We start from the raw sequence: 22,895 nt of genomic DNA on the forward strand, positions 1-22,895 counted from the left end.
CAAAGCTCTAACAGCATCCAAAGAATGCAATGATTTCTCCTTAGAATTCATAGGATTAGGACATAATGAAGGAACCACAATTTCTCTACTAATGTTGTTAGAATTCACAACCTTAGGTAAAAAATTCAAAAGAAGTTCGCAGCACCGCCTTATCCTGATGCAAAATCAGAAAAGGAGACTCACAAAAAAGAGTAGATAATTCAGAGACTCTTCTGGCAGAAGAGATGGCCAAAAGAAACAAAACTTTCCAAGAAAGTAATATAACGACCAAAGAATGCATGGGTTCAAAAGGAGGAGCTTGAAGAGCCCCCAGAACCAAATTCAAACTCCAAGGAGGAGAAATTTACTTAATGACAAGTTTTATACGAACCAAAGGTTGTACAAAACAATGAATATCAGGAAGATTAGCAATCCTTCTGTGAAAAAGAACAGAAAGAGCAGAGATTTGTCTTTCAAGAAACTTGCGGACAAACCTTTATCTAAACCATCCTGAAGAAATATAAGTCTTCCAGACTCTATAATATATCTCTCTAGATACAGATTTACGAGCCTGTCACATAGTATCAATCACAGAGTCAGAGAAACCTCTTTGACCAAGAATCAAGCGTTCAAACTCCACACCTTAAAATTAAGGTTTTGAGATCCTGATGGAAAAAAGAACCTTGAGACAGAAAGACTGGTCTTAACGGAAGAGTCCACAGCTGGCAAGAGGCCATCCGGACAAGATCCGCATACCAAAACCTGTGAGACCATGCTGGAGCTACCAGCAGGACAAACGAGCATTCCTTAGAATATTGGAGAATACCCTTGGAAGAAGAACTAGAGGCGGAAAGATATAGGCAGGATGACACTTGTAAGGAAGAGATAATGCATCCACTGCCTCCGCCCGAGGATCCCGGGATCCAGACAGATACCAGGGAAGTTTCTTGTTTAGATGAGAAGCCATCAGATCTATTTCTGGGAGTTCCCACATTTGAACAATCTGAGGAAATACCTCTGGGTGAAGACCATTCGCCCAGGTGCAACGTTTGGCGACTGAGATAATCCGCTTTCCAATTGTCCATACCTGGGATATGAACCGCAGAGATTAGACAGGAGCTGGATTCCGCCCAAACCAAAATTCGAGATACTTCTGTCATAGCCAGAGGACTGTGAGTCCCTCCTTGATGATTGATGTATGCCACAGTTGTGACATTGTCTATCTGAAAACAAATGAACAACTCTCTCTTCAGAAGAGGCCAAGACTGAAGAGCTCTGAAAATTGCACGGAGTTCCAAAATATTGATCGGAAATCTCACCTCCTGAGATTCCCAAACCCCTTGTGCCGTCAGATACCCCCACACAGCTCCCCAACCTGTAAGACTTGCATCTGTTGAGATTATAGTCCAGGTCGGAAGAACAAAGAAGCCCCCTGAACTAAACGATGGTGATCTGTCCACCATGTCAGAGAGTGTCGTATAAACGGTTTAAAGATATTAATTGAGATATCTTTGAGTAATCCCTGCACCATTGGTTCAGCATACAGAGCTGAAGAGGTCGCATGTGAAAACGAGCAAAGGAGATCGCATCCGATGCGGCAGTCCTAAGACCTAAAATTTCCATGCATAAGGCTACCAAAGGGAATGATTGTGACTGAAGGTTTTGACAAGCTGATATCAATGTTAAACTTCTCTTGTCTGACAAGGACAGAGTCATAGACACTGAATCTATCTAGAAACCTAAAAAGGTTACCCTTGTCTGAGGAATCAATGAACTGATTGCTAAATTGATCCTCCAACCATGAACTTGAAGAAACAACACAAGTCGATTCGTATGAGATTCTTCGAAAATGAGAAGACTGAGCAAGTACCCAGATATCGTCCAATAAGGAAATACCAAAACCATGTTCTCTGATTACAGAAAGAAGGGCACCGAGAACCTTTGAAAAAAATTCTTGGAACTGAGGCTAGGCCAAACGGTAGAGCCACAAAACTGGTAATGCTTGTCTAAAAAGAGAATCTCAGACACTAAAAGTGATCTGGATGAATCGGAATATGCAGATACACATCCTGTAAATCTATTGTAGACATATAATGCCCTTGCTAAACAAAAGGCAGGATAGTCCTACAGTAACCATCTTGAATGTTGGTATCCTTACATAACGATTCAATATTGATAGATCCGGAACTGGTCTGAAGGAATTGACCTTCTTTGGTACAATGAAGAGATAAAATAAAACCCCAGCCCCTGTTCCAGAACTGGAACTGGCATAATTACTCCAGCCAACTCTAGATCTGAAAACACATTTCAGAAATGCTGAGCCTTTGCTGTGTTAACTGGGACACGGGAAAGAAAAAAATCTCTTAGCAGGAGGCCTTAACTGAAGCCAATTCTGTACCTTTCTGAAACAATGTTCTGAAACCAGAAATTGAGAACGGAATTGATCAAAATTTCTTTGAAGAAAACGTAATCTGCCCCATACCAGCTGAGCTGGAATAAGGTCCGCACCTTCATGGGTACTTAGGAGCTGGCTATAGGTTTTCTATAAGGCTTGGATATATTCCAAACTGGAAATAGTTTCCAAACTGATACCGCTCCTGAGGATGAAGGATCAGGCTTTTGTTTCTTATTGTGAGGAAAGGAACGAAAATGATTATTAGACCTAAATTTACCTTAGATTTTTAACCTTTGTTAGAAAAGTTCCCTTCCTTCCAGAAACAGTTGAGATAATAATTTATTACCCTGGAAAGAAAGGGAAAGCAAAGTTGACTTAGAAGACATATCAGCATTCCAAGTTTAATCCATAAAGCTTTTCTAGCTAAAATAGCTAGAGACATATACCTGACATCAACTCTAATGATATCAAAAGATGGTATCACCAATAAAATTATTAGCATGTTATAGAATAATAATAATGCTATAAAATTATGATCTGTTACTTGTTGCGCTAAAGCTTCTAACCAAAAAGTTGAAGCTGCAGCAACATCCGCTAAAAATATAGCAGGTCTAAGAAGATTACCTGAACATAAGTAAGCTTTTCTTAGAAAGGATTCAATTTTCCTATCTAAAGGATCCTTAAATGAAGTACTATCTGCCGTAGGAATAGTAGCACATTTAGCAGGAGTAGAGACAGCCCCATAACCTTAGGGATTTTGTCCCAAAAAAACTCTAATCTGTCAGATGGCACAGGATATAATTGCTTAAACGTTTAGAAGGAGTAAAAGAATTACCCAAATTATTCCATTCCCTGGAAATTACTTCAGAAATAGCATCAGGGAGATTAAACACTTCTGGAATAACTACAGGAGATTTAAAAACCTTATTTAAACGTTTAGATTTAGTATCAAGAGGACCAGAATCCTCTATTTCTAATGCAATTAATACTTCTTTAAATAAAGAACGAATAAATTCCATCTTGAACAAATACAAAGATTTATCAGCATCAACCTCTGAGACAGAAACCTCTGAACCAGAAGAACCATTATCAGTATCAGAATGATGATGTTCATTTTAAAAATTCATCTGAAAAAAGAGAAGTTTTAAAAGACTTTTATGTAAACTAGAAGGAGAAATAACAGACATAGCCTTCTTAATGGATTTAAAAAATAAAATCTCTTATGTTTATCAGGAACACTCTGAAAATTAGATGTTGACGGAACAGCAACAGGTAATGTAACAGTACTAAAGGAAATTTTATCTGCATTAATAAGTTTGTCATGACATGCAATACAAACAACAGCTGGAGAAACAGATACCAAAAATTATAGCAGATACACTTAGCTTGGTAGCTCCAGCACTAGACAGCGATTTTCCTGTAGTATCTTCTGACTCAGATGCAACGTGAGACATCTTGCAATATGTAAGAGAAAAAAACAACATATAAAGCAAAATTGATCAAATTCCTTAAATGACAGTTTCAGGAATGGGAAAAAAATGCCAAAGAACAAGCTTCTAGCAACCAGAAGCAATGAAAAAATAAGACTTAAATAATGTGGAGACAAAAGCGACGCCCTTATTTTTTAGCGCCAAATAAGACGCCCACATTATTTGGCGCCTAAATGCTTTTGGCGCCAAAAATGACGCCACATCCGGAACGCCGACATTTTTGGCGCAAAATAACGTCAAAAAATGACGCAACTTCCGGCGACACGTATGACGCCGGAAACGGAAAAGAATTTTTGCGCCAAAAAAGTCCGCGCCAAGAATGACGCAATAAAATGAAGCATTTTCAGCCCCCGCGAGCCTAACAGCCCACAGGGAAAAAAAGAGTCAAATTTTTGAAGGTAAGAAAAAATGATTAATTCAAATGCATTATCCCAAATATGAAACTGACTGTCTGAAAAATAAGGAAAGTTGAACATTCTGAGTCAAGGCAAATAAATGTTTGAATACATATATTAAGAACTTTATAAACAAAGTGCCCAACCATAGCTTAGAGTGTCACAGAAAATAAGATTTACTTACCCCAGGACACTCATCTACAAGTTTGTAGAAAGCCAAACCAGTACTGAAACGAGAATCAGCAGAGGTAATGGTATATATAAGAGTATATCGTCGATCTGAAAAGGGAGGTAAGAGATGAATCTCTACGACCGATAACAGAGAACCTATGAAATAGACCCCGTAGAAGGAGATCACTGCATTCAAATAGGCAATACTCTCCTCACATCCCTCTGACATTCACTGCACGCTGAGAGGAAAACCGGGCTCCAACTTGCTGCGGAGCGCATATCAACGTAGAATCTAGCACAAACTTACTTCACCACCTCCATCGGAGGCAAAGTTTGTAAAACTGAATTGTGGGTGTGGTGAGGGGTGTATTTATAGGCATTTTAAGGTTTGGGAAACTTTGCCCCTCCTGGTAGGAATGTATATCCCATACGTCACTAGCTCATGGACTCTTGCTAATTACATGAAAGAAATGTGGGTTTTATATGCCTTTAAGAAGTTTTGAAATTCCAAATTTAAACCAAAAGAGAGAGTGAAAAAAAAAAAAAAAAAAAAAAACCACTTTCATGATCCATTTGGAGTGAGGTAGCAGGAAGACATAAAACTTTTTTTTTTTTTTAAACAGCTGCCTACATTTAATTCAGTTCCTTAAATGCCTACTCTCTACTGCAACAAAGTCTGCAAATATATATGTCTGTTTCCTATCATTATTCCGTTCATAAAAACATTATAGGCGGGTCTGTGATCTCCCAGAGGAGCTATACCTCACATTTACAATTGTTCTCTAATACATGGGAGGAAAATATTAATATCCTCTATATTTCCTTGAAAGCTTCCAATAATAAAAAGAATATAAACAAATACTCTGAAAGCAAAAGGGTTAAAACAAAGCAACAGTTGTACGAGTATGCTTCTGTTATCATTACAATTAGAACCTAAATCCTACAGTTTATATTGAGTCAATGACAGATTAGAACAAATGAAAGACGACCACTGTTTATGTTTTGACAAATGATGCATTAACCGGTTGTGACGTACAGGGATATGAACCCAAATTTGTTTTTTTCACGATACAGATTGAGCATGCGATTTTAAACATTTTTTTAATTTAATTCTTTAATCAATTTTTCTTTGTTCTCTTGATATCTCTCGTTGAAAAGCAGGGATGTATGCTTAGGAGCCGGCCCATTTCTAGAGCACTATATGACAGCAGTTTTTCAAGAATGTTATACATTTGCAAGACCACTAGAGGGCTATGTAGTGCTCCAGATGCCTACCTAGGTATATTTTAACAAAGAATATCATGGGAATTAAGCACATTTGATAATTGAAGTAAATTGGGAAAAAAACAAATTGTAAGCTCTATCTGAATCCCAAAATAATTGTTTGGGGTTTCATATCCCGTTAACAGTCACCAGTTTGTCACAGAAAGGGTTAACCAACCCTTTCTACCTTAACCAGTTTGTCACAGTCTAGACACTCTAGGTAAGCCTGTGACTTAGTTCAGTGGGGCAGGGGTAAAACACTGTTTCGTCTGTACTAGACCCCAAAAAAATGCCCAAACTCACCTTTAAAGGGACAGTTCACCCAAAAACTTTCTCCCCTTTAAATTATTCCCAATGATCCTTTTTACCTGCTAGAGTGTATTAAATTGGTTGCAAGTAGCTCCTTTACTCATATTTCAGCATTTGAAATAGCTGATTTAGCTTGTGGTTTCCCAACCTATACTGAAAGTTTTGATACTGGCGTATATGCTATTGACAAGCCTAAGTAAACACAGCCAGCAGAAGAGATTACACCCTCAGTGGGGGCATGATAGTTAATAAATAAAATGATAATTTTCCATTGTTCTCTCTATGTATTGAGTTTTGGTGTTCCAGACAAATATAAGATAAGGAAGCAAGTCTGTGTACATGAAAGTGATAACATAATGAGATCTGATATTACCTGAAGCTCAACCCATTGTAATAGGCTGTGGTTTCAAAGCACAAAACTAGCTACTTCAGACACACAAATAAACCCAAAAATGCAATTTCTGAAATATTTTATACTCTGCAGTTGGTATAACAAGTCATTTAAAATACATTTATGGAAAAACTATTTTACAGTGTACTGTCCCTTTAATGTCACCTACACTAAACTATTCCTGCTGCCACCACTTTAAAGGGATTCAGATAGAGCATGCAATTTTACACAACTTTCCAATTTACATTTTTTATCAAATTTGCATTGTTCTCTTGGCATCTTTAATTGAAGAGTAAGACTAGGTAGGCTCAAAAGAGCTCAGGAGTGTGCACGTGTCCTTAGTACTCTATGGCAGCAGTGTTTTAAAGACGTGCACACTCCTGAGCTCATATGAGCCTACCTAGTCTTACTAGGTATTAAAAGATACCAACAGAACAAAGCAAATTTGATATGTAAATTGGAAAGTTGTTTAAAAATTGCATGCCCTATCTGAATCATGAAAGTTTAATTTTGATTTTACTGTCCCTTTAACCCTTTCCAGTCCTATAATTTTTCTTATAAGTCCGCCAGCAGGTTTTTTTGTTTTTTTTTTAATACTATTTCCCTGGCCGCCCTAGCTTTCCTAGCTCACGTGTACATGCAACTTGGGTTGTTAAACTTGCCTCCAGGCTTCCTGCAGCGGTTCCGGTGCATGCGGGCGTCTCGTACCAGCGATCAGTGCACAGCGCCACATTTAGCCTAGCTGTGGCGCTGTGGACCGATCATTGGTAATATATGGATGCCTGCAGGCACCGGGACTGCTGGGTGACAAGCATAACGACCCATGTTGCATGTACACCCCAGGACAGCACTTGCCCCGCAGCAGCAGGCTCCGTAGGAGCGCACGTGAACAGATCATCGCCTCGCGGAGAGTCCGCCTCCTCATTGAAGGAACCAAGCGGGCGGGAAAGGACCCGGATCTTGCCCCCTTCTCGACCCTACCTGGCAGAGGATTTTCACTGGAACCACAGCCGATTTAGCTTCACCTGTCACTGGGAATTTCGGCACCCTAGAGGGAACATGTCGGAATATATCCGACATTGGAGCGCAAATAGTAAAACCCTTTGTCGGATATATTCCGACATAGGACCGGAAAGGGTTAAGATTATTAAATGGGAAATCCTTAATAAAAACCCAGACTAAGATTAAAAATCCCAAACACAATTTGGCAAAAATCAATTTAAAAAACAAAGTACTGTTATTACTAGTCTCTTCCTTAACAAAGTTCAAAATATTAGAGAAAGGCCAAGTGTGTGTATATATGTGTATATATATATATATATATATATATATATATATGTATATATATATATATATATATATATATATATGTATATATATATATATATATGTATATATATATATATGTATATATATATATATATGTATATATATATATATATATATATATATATATATATATATATATATATATGTATATATATATATATGTATATGTATATATATATATATATATATATATATATATATATATATATATATATATATATATATATATATATATATATATATATATATATATATATATATATATATATATATATATACACACACACACACACACTGGATATGGTGAGTCCACGACTTGAGTAATTACTGTTGGGAATATCACTTCTGGCCAGCAGGAGGAGGCAAAGAGCACCACAGTTAAACTACTAAAAGGACAGTAAAGGCAAAATTAAACTTTAATGGATTGGATAGAGCATGCCATTTTAAACAACTTTCCAATTTTTTTAATGCTCTTGGTATCTTTTGTTAAAGAGTAATCCTAGGTGAGCTCAGAAGCGTGCATGTTTCTTTAGCTGTCTGGCAGTAGTGCTTGCAACATTTTTTTATAGAAATGTTAGAGCCTAGGAATATGCACGTGTGTTTAGCACTCTATGGAATCAGCACTTGTATGTATTTACAACAATGCTGCAAACATTGGTGCCAGATGGCTAAAGACGTGCACGCTCCTGAGCTTACTTAGTATTACTCTTTAACAAAGCATACCAAAAGAACAAAGCAAAATTGATAACAGAAATAAATTGGAAAGTTGTTTAAAATGTAATGCTGCATCTAAATCACAAAAGTTTAATTTTGACTTTACTGTCCCTTAAGTATCACTCCCTTACTCACAACCCCCAGAGTCATTCGACCGAAGGGAAATTGAGAAAAAGGAGTAACACAAGGTGTAGAGGTGCCTGAGGTTATAGTCAAAAGAACAACTGTGTTAAAATAAAGGGTGGGGCCGTGGACTCACCATATCCGGAAATAAATAAATTTATCAGGTAAGCATAAATTTTGTTTTTCTTTCCTAAGATATGGCGAGTCCACGGCTTGAGTAATTACTGTTGGGAACCAATACCCAAGCTAGAGGACACGGATAAATAGGTAGTGAGACGACAGGCAGTCCTAAACAGAAAGCACCAACGCTTGAAGAACCTTTCTCCCAAAAGAAGCCTCAGCCGAGGTAAAAGTATCAAATTTGTACAATTTGGAAAAAGTATGTAGAGAAGACCAAGTTGCAGCCTTGCAAATTTGTTCCACAGAAGCTTCATTTTTTAAAGACCAAGAAGAGAAAACAGCTCTAGTGGAATGAGTCTTAATTCTCTCAGAAGACTGCTGTCCAGCAGTCTCATAAGCCAAACGAATTGCGTAACCAAAAAGAAAGTAGTAGCAGTAGCTTTCTGACCTTTACGTTTCCCAGAGAAACAGACAAAGAGGGCAGAGGACTGGCGAAAATCCTTTTAGTCGCCTGTAAGTAGAATTTAAGAACACGTACAAATTGTGTAACAAACATTCTTTGGAAGAAGAAGGATTAGGACACAGAAATATCAATCAGGAAATTGTTGTTCCCTCTCTATTAGAAACAACCTTAGGAAGGAATTTCAGGAAACCTAACTTAGTACGCAGAACCGTCTTATCGGCATGAAAAATAAGATAAGGTGAATCACACTGCAGAGCTGAGAGTTCCAAGATTTTTCGAGCTGAAGAGATAGCAACAATAAACAAAACCTTCCAAGATAACAACTTAATGTCTATGGAATGCAATGGCTCAAATAGAGCCAGCTGTAAAACTTTAAGAACAAGGTTAAGGCTCCAAGGAGGAGCAACAGACTTAAAAGACAGGCTTGATTTTGACCAAGGCCTGATAAAAAGATTGCACATCTGGCACATCCGCCAAACGTTTATGTAGTAAAAAGGATAAAGTAGAAATCTGACCCTTCAGAGTACTGACTGACAATCCCTTCTCCAGGCCTTCCTGAAGAAAAGATAAAATTCTAGGAATTCTAATTCTACTCCAAGAGTAGCCCTTGCATTCACACCAATAAATATATTTACGCCATATCTTATGGTAAATCTTTCTAGCAACAGGCTTGCGAGCCTGAATCATGGTCTCAATGAACGACTCAAAAAAACCACGCTTAGACAGTACTAAGCGTTCAATCTCCAAGCAGTCGGCTTCAGAAAAACGAGATTTGGATGAAGGAAGGGACCCTGAATCAGGAGGTCCTTCCTCAGAGGAAGTTTCCAGGGTGGGAGAGATGACATGTCCACTAGGTCTGCAAACCAGATCCTGCGAGGCCACGCAGGGGCTATTAGAATCACTGACGCCCTCTCCTGTTTGCTCTCCTTCCACGAGTCATTGCTCGTATCAAACGGAGGAAACAGGTACGCCAACCTGAAAACCCAAGGAACCACCAGAGCATCTATCAGAACGGCCCGCAGATCTCTTGACCTTGAGTCGTACCTTGGAAGCTTGGCTGGAAAACACCTCCGGATGGAGTTCCCAATCCCCAGGATAAAAAGTCTGTCTGCTCAGAAAATCCATTTCCCAGTTGTCTACTTTAGGAATGTGGATGGCAGATAGACAGCAATTGTGAGTCTCTGCCCACTGAAGAATCTGAGTAACCTCCTTCATGGTTAAGGAACACCGAGTTCCTCCCTGGTGATTGATGTAAGCCACAGAGGTTATGCTGTCTGACTGGAACCTGATAAACTGGGCTGAGGACAACTGAGGCCAAGCCAATAGAGCATTGTAAATCACCCTCAACTCCAAGATATTGATGGGAAGAGCAGACTCCTCCTGAGTCCAAAGGCCCTGAGCTTTTAACGAGTTCCAAACTGCTCCCCAGCCCAGCAGGCTGGCGTCCGTGGTCACGATCACCCAGGAAATCCACTACTGGAGAGAATCCCTTGACAACTGATCTAACTCTATTCTCTGAGATAGATCTGCATGGTCGCCATTCCATTGTCTGAGCATGCACAACTGGAGAGCTCTCAAATGGAATCAAGCAAAAGGAATGATGTCCATGGAAGCCACCATCAGACCGATTACCTCCATACATTGAGGCACTGAAGGATGAGCAGTAGCCTGAAGAGAGAGGCAAGAGGAAGTTTTTTTTTCCTGACCTCTGTCAGAAAAACCATCAATAGAGAATCTATTATGGTCCCTAAGAACACTACTCTTGTAGCAGGGGAAAAACAGCTTTTTTCCAGATTCACATTCCATCCGTGGGAACGAAGAAAAGACAACAATATCTGTGTGTGAGATTTTGCTTGTTGAACAGATGGCACCTGAACCAATATGTCGTCCAGGTAGGGTGCCACAGCAATTCCACGAGAACAGATCACTGCCAAAAGAGCTCCCAGAACCTTTGAAAAAAATCTGGGAGACGTGGCTAGACCAAATGGACCATGAACTGAAAATGTTTATCCAGAAAGGCAAATCTGAGGAATCTGTGATTGTCCCTGTGAATAGGAACATGAAGATACGTATCCTTTAGGTCTATGGTTGTCATGAACTGACCCTCTTGTACTAAAGGAAGAATGGAGCGTATAGTCTCCATCTTGAAGGACGGAACTTTGAGAAACTTGTTTAGACACTTTAAGTCTAGAATGGGACGGAAAGTTCCCTCTTTTCTGGGAACCACAAATAGGTTTGAGTAGAACCCAAGACCCTTTTCCTGCACTAGAACTGGAACCATCACTCCCAGGGAGAAAACATGTTGTATACATTTCAAGAACGCCTCTCTCTTTATCTGGTCTGCAGATAATCTTGAGAGAAGGAATCTGCCTCTAAGAGGAAAAGTCTTGAATTCCAATGTATAACCCTGGGATACTATATCTACAGTCCAGGGATCTGGGACATCTCGTATCCAGGCTTGTGAAAACTGAAAAAAAGTCTGCCCCCCACCTGATCCGATCCCGGATCGGGGGCAAACCCTTCATGCTGAATTGGAATCATCTGCGGGTTTCTTTGAATGTTTACCCTTTTTCCAAGACTGGTTTCCAAGAAGACTTGGATTGTTCCTGCTTGAAAGAAGAATTGGAAGGCTTTCCTCTGAAGTTACGAAAGGAACGAAAATTACTCTGACGTCCTTTAGGCCTATTGTTATCTTGAGGTAGAAAAGACCCTTTTCCACCCGTAATATCAGAGATCATTTCTGCCAAACCGGGTCCAAAAAAGGTTTTGACCTTGTAAGGAATCACCAGAAGCTTGACTTTAGAGGAAACGTCCGCAAACCAGGATTTCAACCATAACGCCCTGGGGGCTAGGACAGCGAAACTAGAAGTTTTAGCTCCTAGTCTAACAACCTGTAAAATGGCATCTGCAATAAAGGAATAGGCCAACTTAAGAGCTTTAATCCTATCCTGAATTTCATCCAAGGAAGTCTCTACTTGAAGAGAATCAGACAAGGCATCGAACCAATAAGATTGCCATTGGAGACCTTGATGAACATAAATCTTTTTCAAATAAGCCTCCAGCTTCTTGTCCATCGGATCCTTAAAAGAGCAGCTATCCTCAATAGGAATAGTGGTTCTCTTAGCCAGAGTGGAAACATTTTCTTAAAAATGGGAGACGGGGGGGGGGGGGGGGAAACAAAAAAAAAAAAAAACTTGTTTCTCCCAATCCTGAGAGATAATCTCCCTAGCAAAGTCCGGCACAGGAAAAACCTCTGAAGTGGAATGTTCATCAAAGAAATTATAAAGATTACTAGATTTCTTAGGAGTGACGACAGGGGTATCATCTAAAGTATCTAAAACCTCCTTTAACAATACACAAAGGTGTTCAAGCTTAAATCTGAAGGATGCCACCTCAGTCTCAGAAGAAGGAATTATACTGTCCGAATCTGAGATTTCGCCCTTAGAAAGTCCTGATGCATTTTCCTCATCAGACTTATGAGAAAGGGCAACTTGGGAAGCAGAACTGAGGACAGGCACCTTACTTTCTGAATTTCCTCTTGCGTTTTCCCTGTAATTTGGGAATGGCAGCTAATGCTGAAGATATCTGGGCAGCAAATTCTGTTTTTAATGAAACTCCACTAGGAGCTAGAGGAACCGCAGGGAACGCCATTGAGGCTTGGGACGTAGCAGGAGAAACCGGAGGTATTATTTTAACAGCATCATCCTGAGAGACATTAGGCTCAAAAGTTTTACCTTTATTTTGAAAGGTTTTCTTGACACATGAAGAACAAAATTGCATAGAAGCTGCAATTTGTGCATCTAAACATAATAAGCATGAATTCATGAGAGCAGACTCTTGCTCCATATCAGAAATGTTGTGAAACAGTAAATAAACTTGTACAGATAAGGTTTCAAAGATTTTAATATTCAATTAAAATAAGCTAAGGAAAAAATACACTTTCAATTTTATCCCAATTAGGATCGATCCCAAGATAAAGTTATGTGAAAAAAAGTTAAGAAAAAACATTTAATAAACATCAAATAAACTTCTAAAATACCCCTCAGGCAACCTCACACCTCAATTGCTGAGGTGCCTTACCGCTACCAATTAAGACCGGATCACCAAGAAATAGAGAAAAACAAACTTCATTACTTTTGGGAATTCAGAACCTGGATACCAGGAGGAGGCAGAGACACCCCAGCCAAAGGCTTAAATACCTTCCCTTGGCAGAGAAGTGGCGGAAGATTTTATATAGTCTCTTATGGAGGGTAGTACACATCGAAATGAGACTGGAGTTTTAAGTAATCCTGTCAGCCTCTCAGTGAGAGCATGGATGAATGTTAGAGTCCGGAGATGCAGGGAGAGTCTTTCTGCGAAACCATCCCGACTCATGTTAACAGCTCCATAGCAATCAGCGTTGACGAGTTTTGCTGCCTGCTTTCTTCTCTCAAGTCCATGGCAGAGGCGATGTTACTATCCGTCACACTTGAAGGGCCGTGCTCCTGTTCCACGGCGTTGGTTCCAGTAAGATAGTTTAATTTTACTTTGATGATGTGAAAAGTAATGTAAACAAAAAAAAAAAAGTCAGGGTCTCAGTGGGACTCCTTTATCTTTATAAGGAATCAAGGGTTAATATCTCTTGAGGGGGTTATTGAACAGGGGGGACTTTAATTATGTTTGTTATGTGATTCTGTCTGCTAATGTGTAGCGTCACTTGGGCTTGTGGCTAGATCGGAACATAACTGCCTTTTCTTGTCAGGCTGCGCAGCCCTTGTAGGCCTTGGCACGCTTTTCTATGGCCTGCACGGTGCACCTTGTGACGAGACGTGGTCACACATCTGTGCTCCATTTCCGTATTCCTGACTGCGTGTCGACGGAGGGAGTCTGTTCGCCAGCTGTCTGGGTCTCAGGAGTTGCCCCAGCCATTGGAGGTGTAAGGTGCCATTTTTATTTTTTCTATCCATAATTTCTATATAACCAAGTTATGGAGGATTCTGATTTTTTTAAGAGACGAATGTCTCCGATTCAGATTCTACTTCTTGTGAAGAGTATGAAATGGCCCGGGTAATCCATGCCCAACAGTTATGTTCCGAATGCCGCTAAGTGCTCTCTTCTCCCGATACAGGAACTTAGAGAGTCTACCGAGCCATCCGTCCCTGGGGATCCCATATCCCGTGCGGCGTGTCCCCTAAAACCTTCTTTGGCTATGCAAGCTGGTGTCCCTAATGCCGTTACCCCTTCTCCGGAATGCGGCTCGTTTCCTCCAGAGGTTACGGCACGGTTCCGCATGGCCATATCTATGGCGTTGGCAGATTTACATCTTCCAGAGGAGGTGTTACTGAGATACTGTCCGTGTTATGCTCCGCTATCATCTCTTTGCTCCGCTACATAGTGGCATGTTCCAGGTATAGGAAGGACCCTTCTGGCGGAGCTACCCAGTCGGGGTAGCCGGTGTCCGTCACAAGTACCCTGGAAGTTTCTACTGGTAACATTCAGAAACAGCATTTGAACCCGTTAAGTGCTCAGTTTCTATTGCACAATTTGGGTTTTATTTTTACTTATTAGATTTGTAGATTTTCACTGATTATAGCATACTTTTTTTTTTTATTGAATATTCCACTTTTAGCAGAAAATGGAAATAACACAATTTTAAAAATTAAATTCCAAGTTAAAATTAAGAATTCTGCACCATTTTTTTACTACAAAACATATGTTAGTATAATCTCAAGGTGTATAATGTCCCTTTAATAAATAATAAAAAAAACAGAATCAGGCAAAAAAGCACTTTTACCTCTGACCTCAGAACAGAATTAGACAAATGTTATAACAGGCTAAAAAAATAATTTTAATACACTTGCTGATTTCCCTTCAATAATGTAGTAAAGTTTTTTAGAAGACATTTGTTAATAAATAAAAATAAAAAAAATCACCTTCTCTTTCCTGGCCCTCTCCTGGGCCTCTTCCTTCTTCCTCCTTAGCCACTCCTGGTACTTTTCTTTACTTTTTTCCTGCATTGCCATGTTCTGTAATTCTTTGGCCTCCTTTTCCTTCTGCTCCTTCAAAAGCCTAAATTCTTTTTCCTTTCTTTCCTGGAGGATAAAAACATATGTTAAAGAACTAAATATTATAACAACATTTTGTGTGGCTTCTATTTTTATTTTAAGATCATTTGAAGGACCATTAAATGCAGTAGAATTGCACAATTAACAATAATAATAGACAATCCAATAACACTTGCTTTGAATTTCAAAGGAGTAGTAGATTTTTTTTCTAACAAATTTCAAATTTTCTTTTTAAATTTTCCTGCCCCTGCATCATGTGACATTGATCAGCCAATCACAGGCTTGTGGAAGTATATGCTGTGATCTCTTACACATGCTCAGCAGGAGTTGGAGCTTTAGAAAGTATGCATATAAAAAGAATGCCCACATTTTTATAATGGAAGTATAATTCTGAGGGTTTTTAATTTTTTAAAAAAAAAAGTTGAAAGAATTGTTCACAAAAACAGTAACACCTGAACAAAGGGAGGTTAGTAGACCCAGGACTGCATTATGCTAGAACTTAAAAGGGACATGAAACCCAAAAAAAATGTATCTCATGATTTTGATAGAACAAACCATTTTAAACAACTTTTCAATTTACTTCTATTATTTAATTTGCTTCCTTTTCTTGTTATTCTTTGCTGAAAGGTTTATCTAGGAAAGCTCAGGGGCAGCAAATAACATAGGTTCTAGCTGCTGATTGGTGGCTGTATATATATATATATATATATATATATATATATATACATACACATATACATACACATATACATACACATATACATACACATACACACATACACACACATACATATACACCAATACATATACACCGATTGTCATTGGCTCACCCATGTGTTCAGTTAGAAACCAGTAGTGCAATGATACCAAGAGAATGAAACAAATTGAATAATAGAAGTAAATTGGAAAGGTGTTTAAAATTGTATGTTCTACCTAAATCATGAAAGAAAAAAGTTAGGTTTCATGACCCTTATAAGTACAAAAACAGACTTCAAATAGAGGTGGTCAGAACAATAATAATAATATTAAAATGCCTGGCATATGCACCAACCAACACACGGAGGCAATTTTATTAAAATACAGTGCTCCCAGAAAAAGCAGATGGTCAGACTGCCAGTCAGGTAGCTCACTTGTGTGTCCCCCCCTTCCTGTTTAACCCCTTTTTTAATGGACACTTAATGGTAATCATTTGCATCCATCCCAAAACTTAAACATCAGAGTAAACCGTCTTTGAATAATGTATGTTTGGCATAAAACGACTTTTCTTCATGCTTGTGGAGGCACGTCCTGTCCACCAATAGAGCTTTGCGAACAGTTTTTCTAACAGTCATTCTTAAATATGCTGGCAGATCTGACCTGCTCTTCTTCCTCCTCCTATGTCTCTCCGATAATGCTGCCCCAGTTTATCATAATAGAATGTTGGGAGTTATTTCTTTCATATAGGTGGTGAAAGTCCATGATCCGTTACATATAGGATATACATTCTTTCCCATATGTAACAGATCATGGACTCTCGCCACCATAAAATAAATATATTTATCAAGTATAAATTATGTTACCGTCAGTTAGCACTAACAATATTTCCTATTAAAAGGGACAGTATACACCAAGTTTCATATAACTGCATGTAATAGACACTACTATAAAAAAAATATGCACAGATACTGAAATAAAAATACAGTATCAAACCGTTTAAAAACTTACTTAGAAGCTTCCAATTTAGCTCTGTTTAAAAGGTTACTTGAACACCCACTGCAAGTGGGAAATATCAGACACTCCCCCCCTCCCTTTGCATATGAAAAGACCCTTTCCACAAACAGAAGCAATACGTCGGTATTCTAAAACTTTGGGGCTTGGTTAGAAGTCTAAAAATCAGAGCAATGTTAATTAAAAAAAGGTAAAACTATCTTTTTTTTATTTATTTTTTTAAACTGTATGGGCTATATAAATGGATCATCTACAAAACATTTATGCAAAGAAAAATCTAGTGTATAATGTCCCTTTAATTGTAATATGAGTTGTAAAAAGGAGAAAAAAACACATCAGTGCACTTTCAAAGTTTATTTTTGCATGCCTTTGCTGTAATTTAAAAGGGACAGTATAGTCAAAATGAACTAGCTATAGATAACATTGTGCTCAGTCCCGTGGAGATATTTATGAGGCAGCACTGATTGGCTAAAATGCATGTTTGTCAAAAGAACTGAGTTAAGGGGGCAGTCTGCAGAGGCATAGTTACAAGGTAATCACAGAGGTAAAAAGTATATTAACATAGCCATGTTTTTGCAAAACTGGGGAATGGGTAATAAAAGGGATTATCTGTCTTTTTAAACAATATAAATTCTGGAGTAGACTGTCTGTTTAAAATAAAAAAAAACTGTATGTTTTCTATTTGTCTGCAAGAGAGTAAAGTGCATTCTGTGGAATTCAGAACCTTGACTCACACGCATGCTTTTAATTGTGAAAGAGAGAGTAAGCGCTAAAAAGCACAGATCTTTTTAGCGCTTACTCTCTCTTTCACAATTAATGGTATTTTCACTTCTGTTTCTTTGAGGGGAACACACGAGTATAGCAGGATCTCATTTATTCCGTCAGTGCTTCTGCCTTTTCTTTCTCACACGCATGCTTAACAGTGATTGTTTTATATGAACGCTGAGCCTAGTGGACCATTGCAAAAAAAGATAAGATAAAAAAAATGTAATCAAGGCTTTTCAAGGGATGTGACCTTAGACTGCAAAACATTGTAAATTATAGTTTTTGCTTTTAAACATTTTCTATGCAGATTTTTTGCTATGAAGGGATTAATTTATGATAAACAGAAAAAATTGCTTTAACTCATCAGACCCATAGTTATATGTAAGCAATAACAAATTAAATAAATTCCTTTTCACACTTATACGTCCCTTTAACATTAGTTGCTGCTCTCGAAACAATCTGTAATGTAACATTCTTTTCCTAAAACATAAAAATCACAAAACAAAGAGTGAAGTGTTTGCAGCAGTAAAGTGAAAATATTAAATACTTTCCATCTGCAATAAGTATTTTCAGACTGAATAATTAATCATGCAATCTTCCTAATGCTCAGTTTTACGTTTCCTCTTCAATCCTACTGAACGCCACAGACAGAACAGCTATTGCCTGCCTTTACATAATTCCCTATTTGCCCTGCTACTTCATTAGAACTATTTTATGACAGTGACTAAGGCTTCAGATTTAACTAATTATACCTTTACAAATGGCTGCACCAGCTCCTTGGAGACATAGTAACTATTAGGTTCAATACCAGGCTGGCCTTTTGCCAGAAAAACAGAATTTATGTTTACCTGATAAATTTCTTTCTCCAACGGTGTGTCCGGTCCACGGCGTCATCCTTACTTGTGGGATATTCTCTTCCCCAACAGGAAATGGCAAAGAGCCCAGCAAAGCTGGTCACATGATCCCTCCTAGGCTCCGCCTACCCCAGTCATTCGACCGACGTTAAGGAGGAATATTTGCATAGGAGAAACCATATGGTACCGTGGTGACTGTAGTTAAAGAAAATAAAATATCAGACCTGATTAAAAAAACCAGGGCGGGCCGTGGACCGGACACACCGTTGGAGAAAGAAATTTATCAGGTAAACATAAATTCTGTTTTCTCCAACATAGGTGTGTCCGGTCCACGGCGTCATCCTTACTTGTGGGAACCAATACCAAAGCTTTAGGACACGGATGAAGGGAGGGAGCAAATCAGGTCACCTAAATGGAAGGCACCACGGCTTGCAAAACCTTTCTCCCAAAAATAGCCTCAGAAGAAGCAAAAGTATCAAACTTGTAAAATTTGGTAAAAGTGTGCAGTGAAGACCAAGTCGCTGCCCTACATATCTGATCAACAGAAGCCTCGTTCTTGAAGGCCCATGTGGAAGCCACAGCCCTAGTGGAATGAGCTGTGATTCTTTCGGGAGGCTGCCGTCCGGCAGTCTCGTAAGCCAATCTGATGATGCTTTTAATCCAAAAAGAGAGAGAGGTAGAAGTTGCTTTTTGACCTCTCCTTTTACCTGAATAAACAACAAACAAGGAAGATGTTTGTCTAAAATCCTTTGTAGCATCTAAATAGAATTTTAGAGCGCGAACAACATCCAAATTGTGCAACAAACGTTCCTTCTTTGAAACTGGTTTTGGACACAGAGAAGGTACGATAATCTCCTGGTTAATGTTTTTGTTAGAAACAACTTTTGGAAGAAAACCAGGTTTAGTACGTAAAACCACCTTATCTGCATGGAACACCAGATAAGGAGGAGAACACTGCAGAGCAGATAATTCTGAGACTCTTCTAGCAGAAGAAATCGCAACTAAAAACAAAACTTTCCAAGATAATAACTTAATATCAACGGAATGTAAGGGTTCAAACGGAACCCCCTGAAGAACTGAAAGAACTAAATTGAGACTCCAAGGAGGAGTCAAAGGTTTGTAAACAGGCTTGATTCTAACCAGAGCCTGAACAAAGGCTTGAACATCTGGCACAGCTGCCAGCTTTTTGTGAAGTAATACCGACAAGGCAGAAATCTGTCCCTTCAGGGAACTTGCAGATAATCCTTTTTCCAATCCTTCTTGAAGGAAGGATAGAATCCTAGGAATCTTAACCTTGTCCCAAGGGAATCCTTTAGATTCACACCAACAGATATATTTTTCCCAAATTTTGTGGTAAATCTTTCTAGTCACAGGCTTTCTGGCCTGAACAAGAGTATCGATCACAGAATCTGAGAATCCTCGCTTCGATAAAATCAAGCGTTCAATCTCCAAGCAGTCAGCTGGAGTGAAACCAGATTCGGATGTTCGAACGGACCCTGAACAAGAAGGTCTCGTCTCAAAGGTAGCTTCCAAGGTGGAGCCGATGACATATTCACCAGATCTGCATACCAAGTCCTGCGTGGCCACGCAGGAGCTATCAAGATCACCGACGCCCTCTCCTGCTTGATCCTGGCTATCAGCCTGGGGATGAGAGGAAATGGCGGGAACACATAAGCTAGTTTGAAGGTCCAAGGTGCTACTAGTGCATCCACTAGAGCCGCCTTGGGATCCCTGGATCTGGCCCCGTAGCAAGGAACTTTGAAGTTCTGACGAGAGGCCATCAGATCCATGTCTGGAATGCCCCACAGGTGAGTGACTTGGGCAAAGATTTCCGGATGGAGTTCCCACTCCCCCGGATGCAATGTCTGACGACTCAGAAAATCCGCTTCCCAATTTTCCACTCCTGGGATGTGGATAGCAGACAGGTGGCAGGAGTGAGACTCCGCCCAAAGAATAATTTTGGTTACTTCTTCCATCGCTAGGGAACTCCTTGTTCCCCCCTGATGGTTGATGTACGCAACAGTCGTCATGTTGTCTGATTGAAACCGTATGAACCTGGTCCTCGCAAGCTGGGGCCAGGCCTGGAGCGCATTGAATATCGCTCTCAGTTCCAGAATATTTATCGGTAGAAGAGATTCTTCCCGAGACCAAAGACCCTGAGCTTTCAGGGATCCCCAGACCGCGCCCCAGCCTATCAGACTGGCGTCGGTCGTGACAATGACCCACTCTGGTCTGTGGAACATCATCCCTTGAGACAGATTGTCCAGGGACAGCCACCAACGGAGTGAGTCTCTGGTCCTCTGATTTACTTGTATCTTCGGAGACAAGTCTGTATAGTCCCCATTCCACTGACTGAGCATGCACAGTTGTAATGGTCTTAGATGAATGCGCGCAAAAGGAACTATGTCCATCGCCGCCACCATCAACCCGATCACTTCCATGCACTGAGCTATGGAAGGAAGAGGAACGGAATGAAGTATCCGACAAGAGTCCAGAAGCTTTGTTTTTCTGGCCTCTGTTAGAAAGATCCTCATTTCTAAGGAGTCTATAATTGTTCCCAAGAAGGGAACCCTTGTTGACGGGGATAGAGAACTCTTTTCCACGTTCACTTTCCAGCCGTGAGATCTGAGAAAGGCCAGGACAATGTCCGTGTGAGCCTTTGCTTGAGGAAGGGACGACGCTTGAATCAGAATGTCGTCCAGGTAAGGTACTACTGCAATGCCCCTTGGTCTTAGCACCGCTAGAAGGGACCCTAGTACCTTTGTGAAAATCCTTGGAGCAGTGGCTAATCCGAAAGGAAGCGCCACGAACTGGTAATGTTTGTCCAGGAATGCAAACCTTAGGAACCGATGATGTTCCTTGTGGATAGGAATATGTAGATACGCATCCTTTAAATCCACCGTGGTCATAAATTGACCTTCCTGGATGGAAGGAAGGATAGTTCGAATGGTTTCCATCTTGAACGATGGGACCTTGAGAAATTTGTTTAAGATCTTGAGATCTAGGATTGGTCTGAACGTTCCCTCTTTTTTGGGAACTATGAACAGATTGGAGTAGAACCCCATCCCTTGTTCTCTTAATGGAACAGGATGAATCACTCCCATTTTTAACAGGTCTTCTACACAATGTAAGAACGCCTGTCTTTTTATGTGGTCTGAAGACAACTGCGACTTGTGGAACCTCCCCCTTGGGGGAAGTCCCTTGAATTCCAGAAGATAACCCTGGGAGACTATTTCTAGCGCCCAAGGATCCAGAACATCTCTTGCCCAAGCCTGAGCGAAGAGAGAGAGTCTGCCCCCCACCAGATCCGGTCCCGGATCGGGGGCCAATATTTCATGCTGTCTTGGTAACAGTGGCAGGTTTCTTGACCTGCTTTCCCTTGTTCCAGCCTTGCATTGGTCTCCAAGCTGGCTTGGCCTGAGAAGTATTACCCTCTTGCTTAGAGGACGTAACACCATGGGCTGGTCCGTTTTTACGAAAGGGACGAAAATTAGGTCTATTTTTTGCCTTGAAGGGCCGATCCTGAGGAAGGGCGTGGCCCTTACCCCCAGTGATATCAGAGATAATCTCTTTCAAGTCAGGACCAAACAGCGTTTTCCCCTTGAAAGGAATGTTTAGTAGCTTGTTCTTGGAAGACGCATCAGCCGACCAAGATTTCAACCAAAGCGCTCTGCGCGCCACAATAGCAAACCCAGAGTTCTTAGCCGCTAACTTAGCCAATTGCAAAGAGGCGTCTAGAGTGAAAGAATTAGCCAATTTGAGAGCATTGATTCTGTCCATAATCTCCTCATAAGGAGGAGAGTCACTATCGAGCACCTTAAGCAGTTCATCAAACCAGAAATATGCGGCTGTAGTGACAGGGACAATGCATGAAATGGGTTGTAGAAGGTAACCCTGCTGAACAAACATCTTTTTAAGCAAACCTTCTAATTTTTTATCCATAGGATCTTTGAAAGCACAACTATCCTCTATGGGAATAGTGGTGCGTTTGTTTAAAGTAGAAACCGCTCCCTCGACCTTGGGGACTGACTGCCATAAGTCCTTTCTGGGGTCGACCATAGGAAACAATTTTTTAAATATGGGGGGAGGGACGAAAGGAATACCGGGCCTTTCCCATTCTTTATTAACAATGTCCGCCACCCGCTTGGGTATAGGAAAAGCTTCTGGGAGCCCCGGCACCTCTAGGAACTTGTCCATTTTACATAGTTTCTCTGGGATGACTAAATTTTCACAATCATCCAGAGTGGATAATACCTCCTTAAGCAAAATGCGGAGATGTTCCAATTTAAATTTAAATGTAATCACATCAGATTCAGCCTGCTGAGAAATGTTCCCTAAATCAGTAATTTCTCCCTCAGACAAAACCTCCCTGGCCCCCTCAGA

General features: G+C 40.0%; 1 protein-coding gene across 1 annotated transcript in view; it reads right to left on the reverse strand.

The window, feature by feature from the left end:
* CCDC34 (coiled-coil domain containing 34) overlaps positions 1–22,895 on the reverse strand; it is a 75,817-nt gene that overhangs the window by 19,361 nt on the left and 33,561 nt on the right. Inside the window, exon 5 of the mRNA XM_053688906.1 lies at positions 15,055–15,213. Within this exon, the coding sequence (XP_053544881.1) occupies positions 15,055–15,213 (159 nt within the window). The remainder of the gene's footprint in view (positions 1–15,054; positions 15,214–22,895) is intronic.

This window comes from Bombina bombina, chromosome 7 (assembly GCF_027579735.1).
Source record: "Bombina bombina isolate aBomBom1 chromosome 7, aBomBom1.pri, whole genome shotgun sequence".
NCBI classification, from domain to species: Eukaryota; Metazoa; Chordata; class Amphibia; order Anura; family Bombinatoridae; genus Bombina; species Bombina bombina.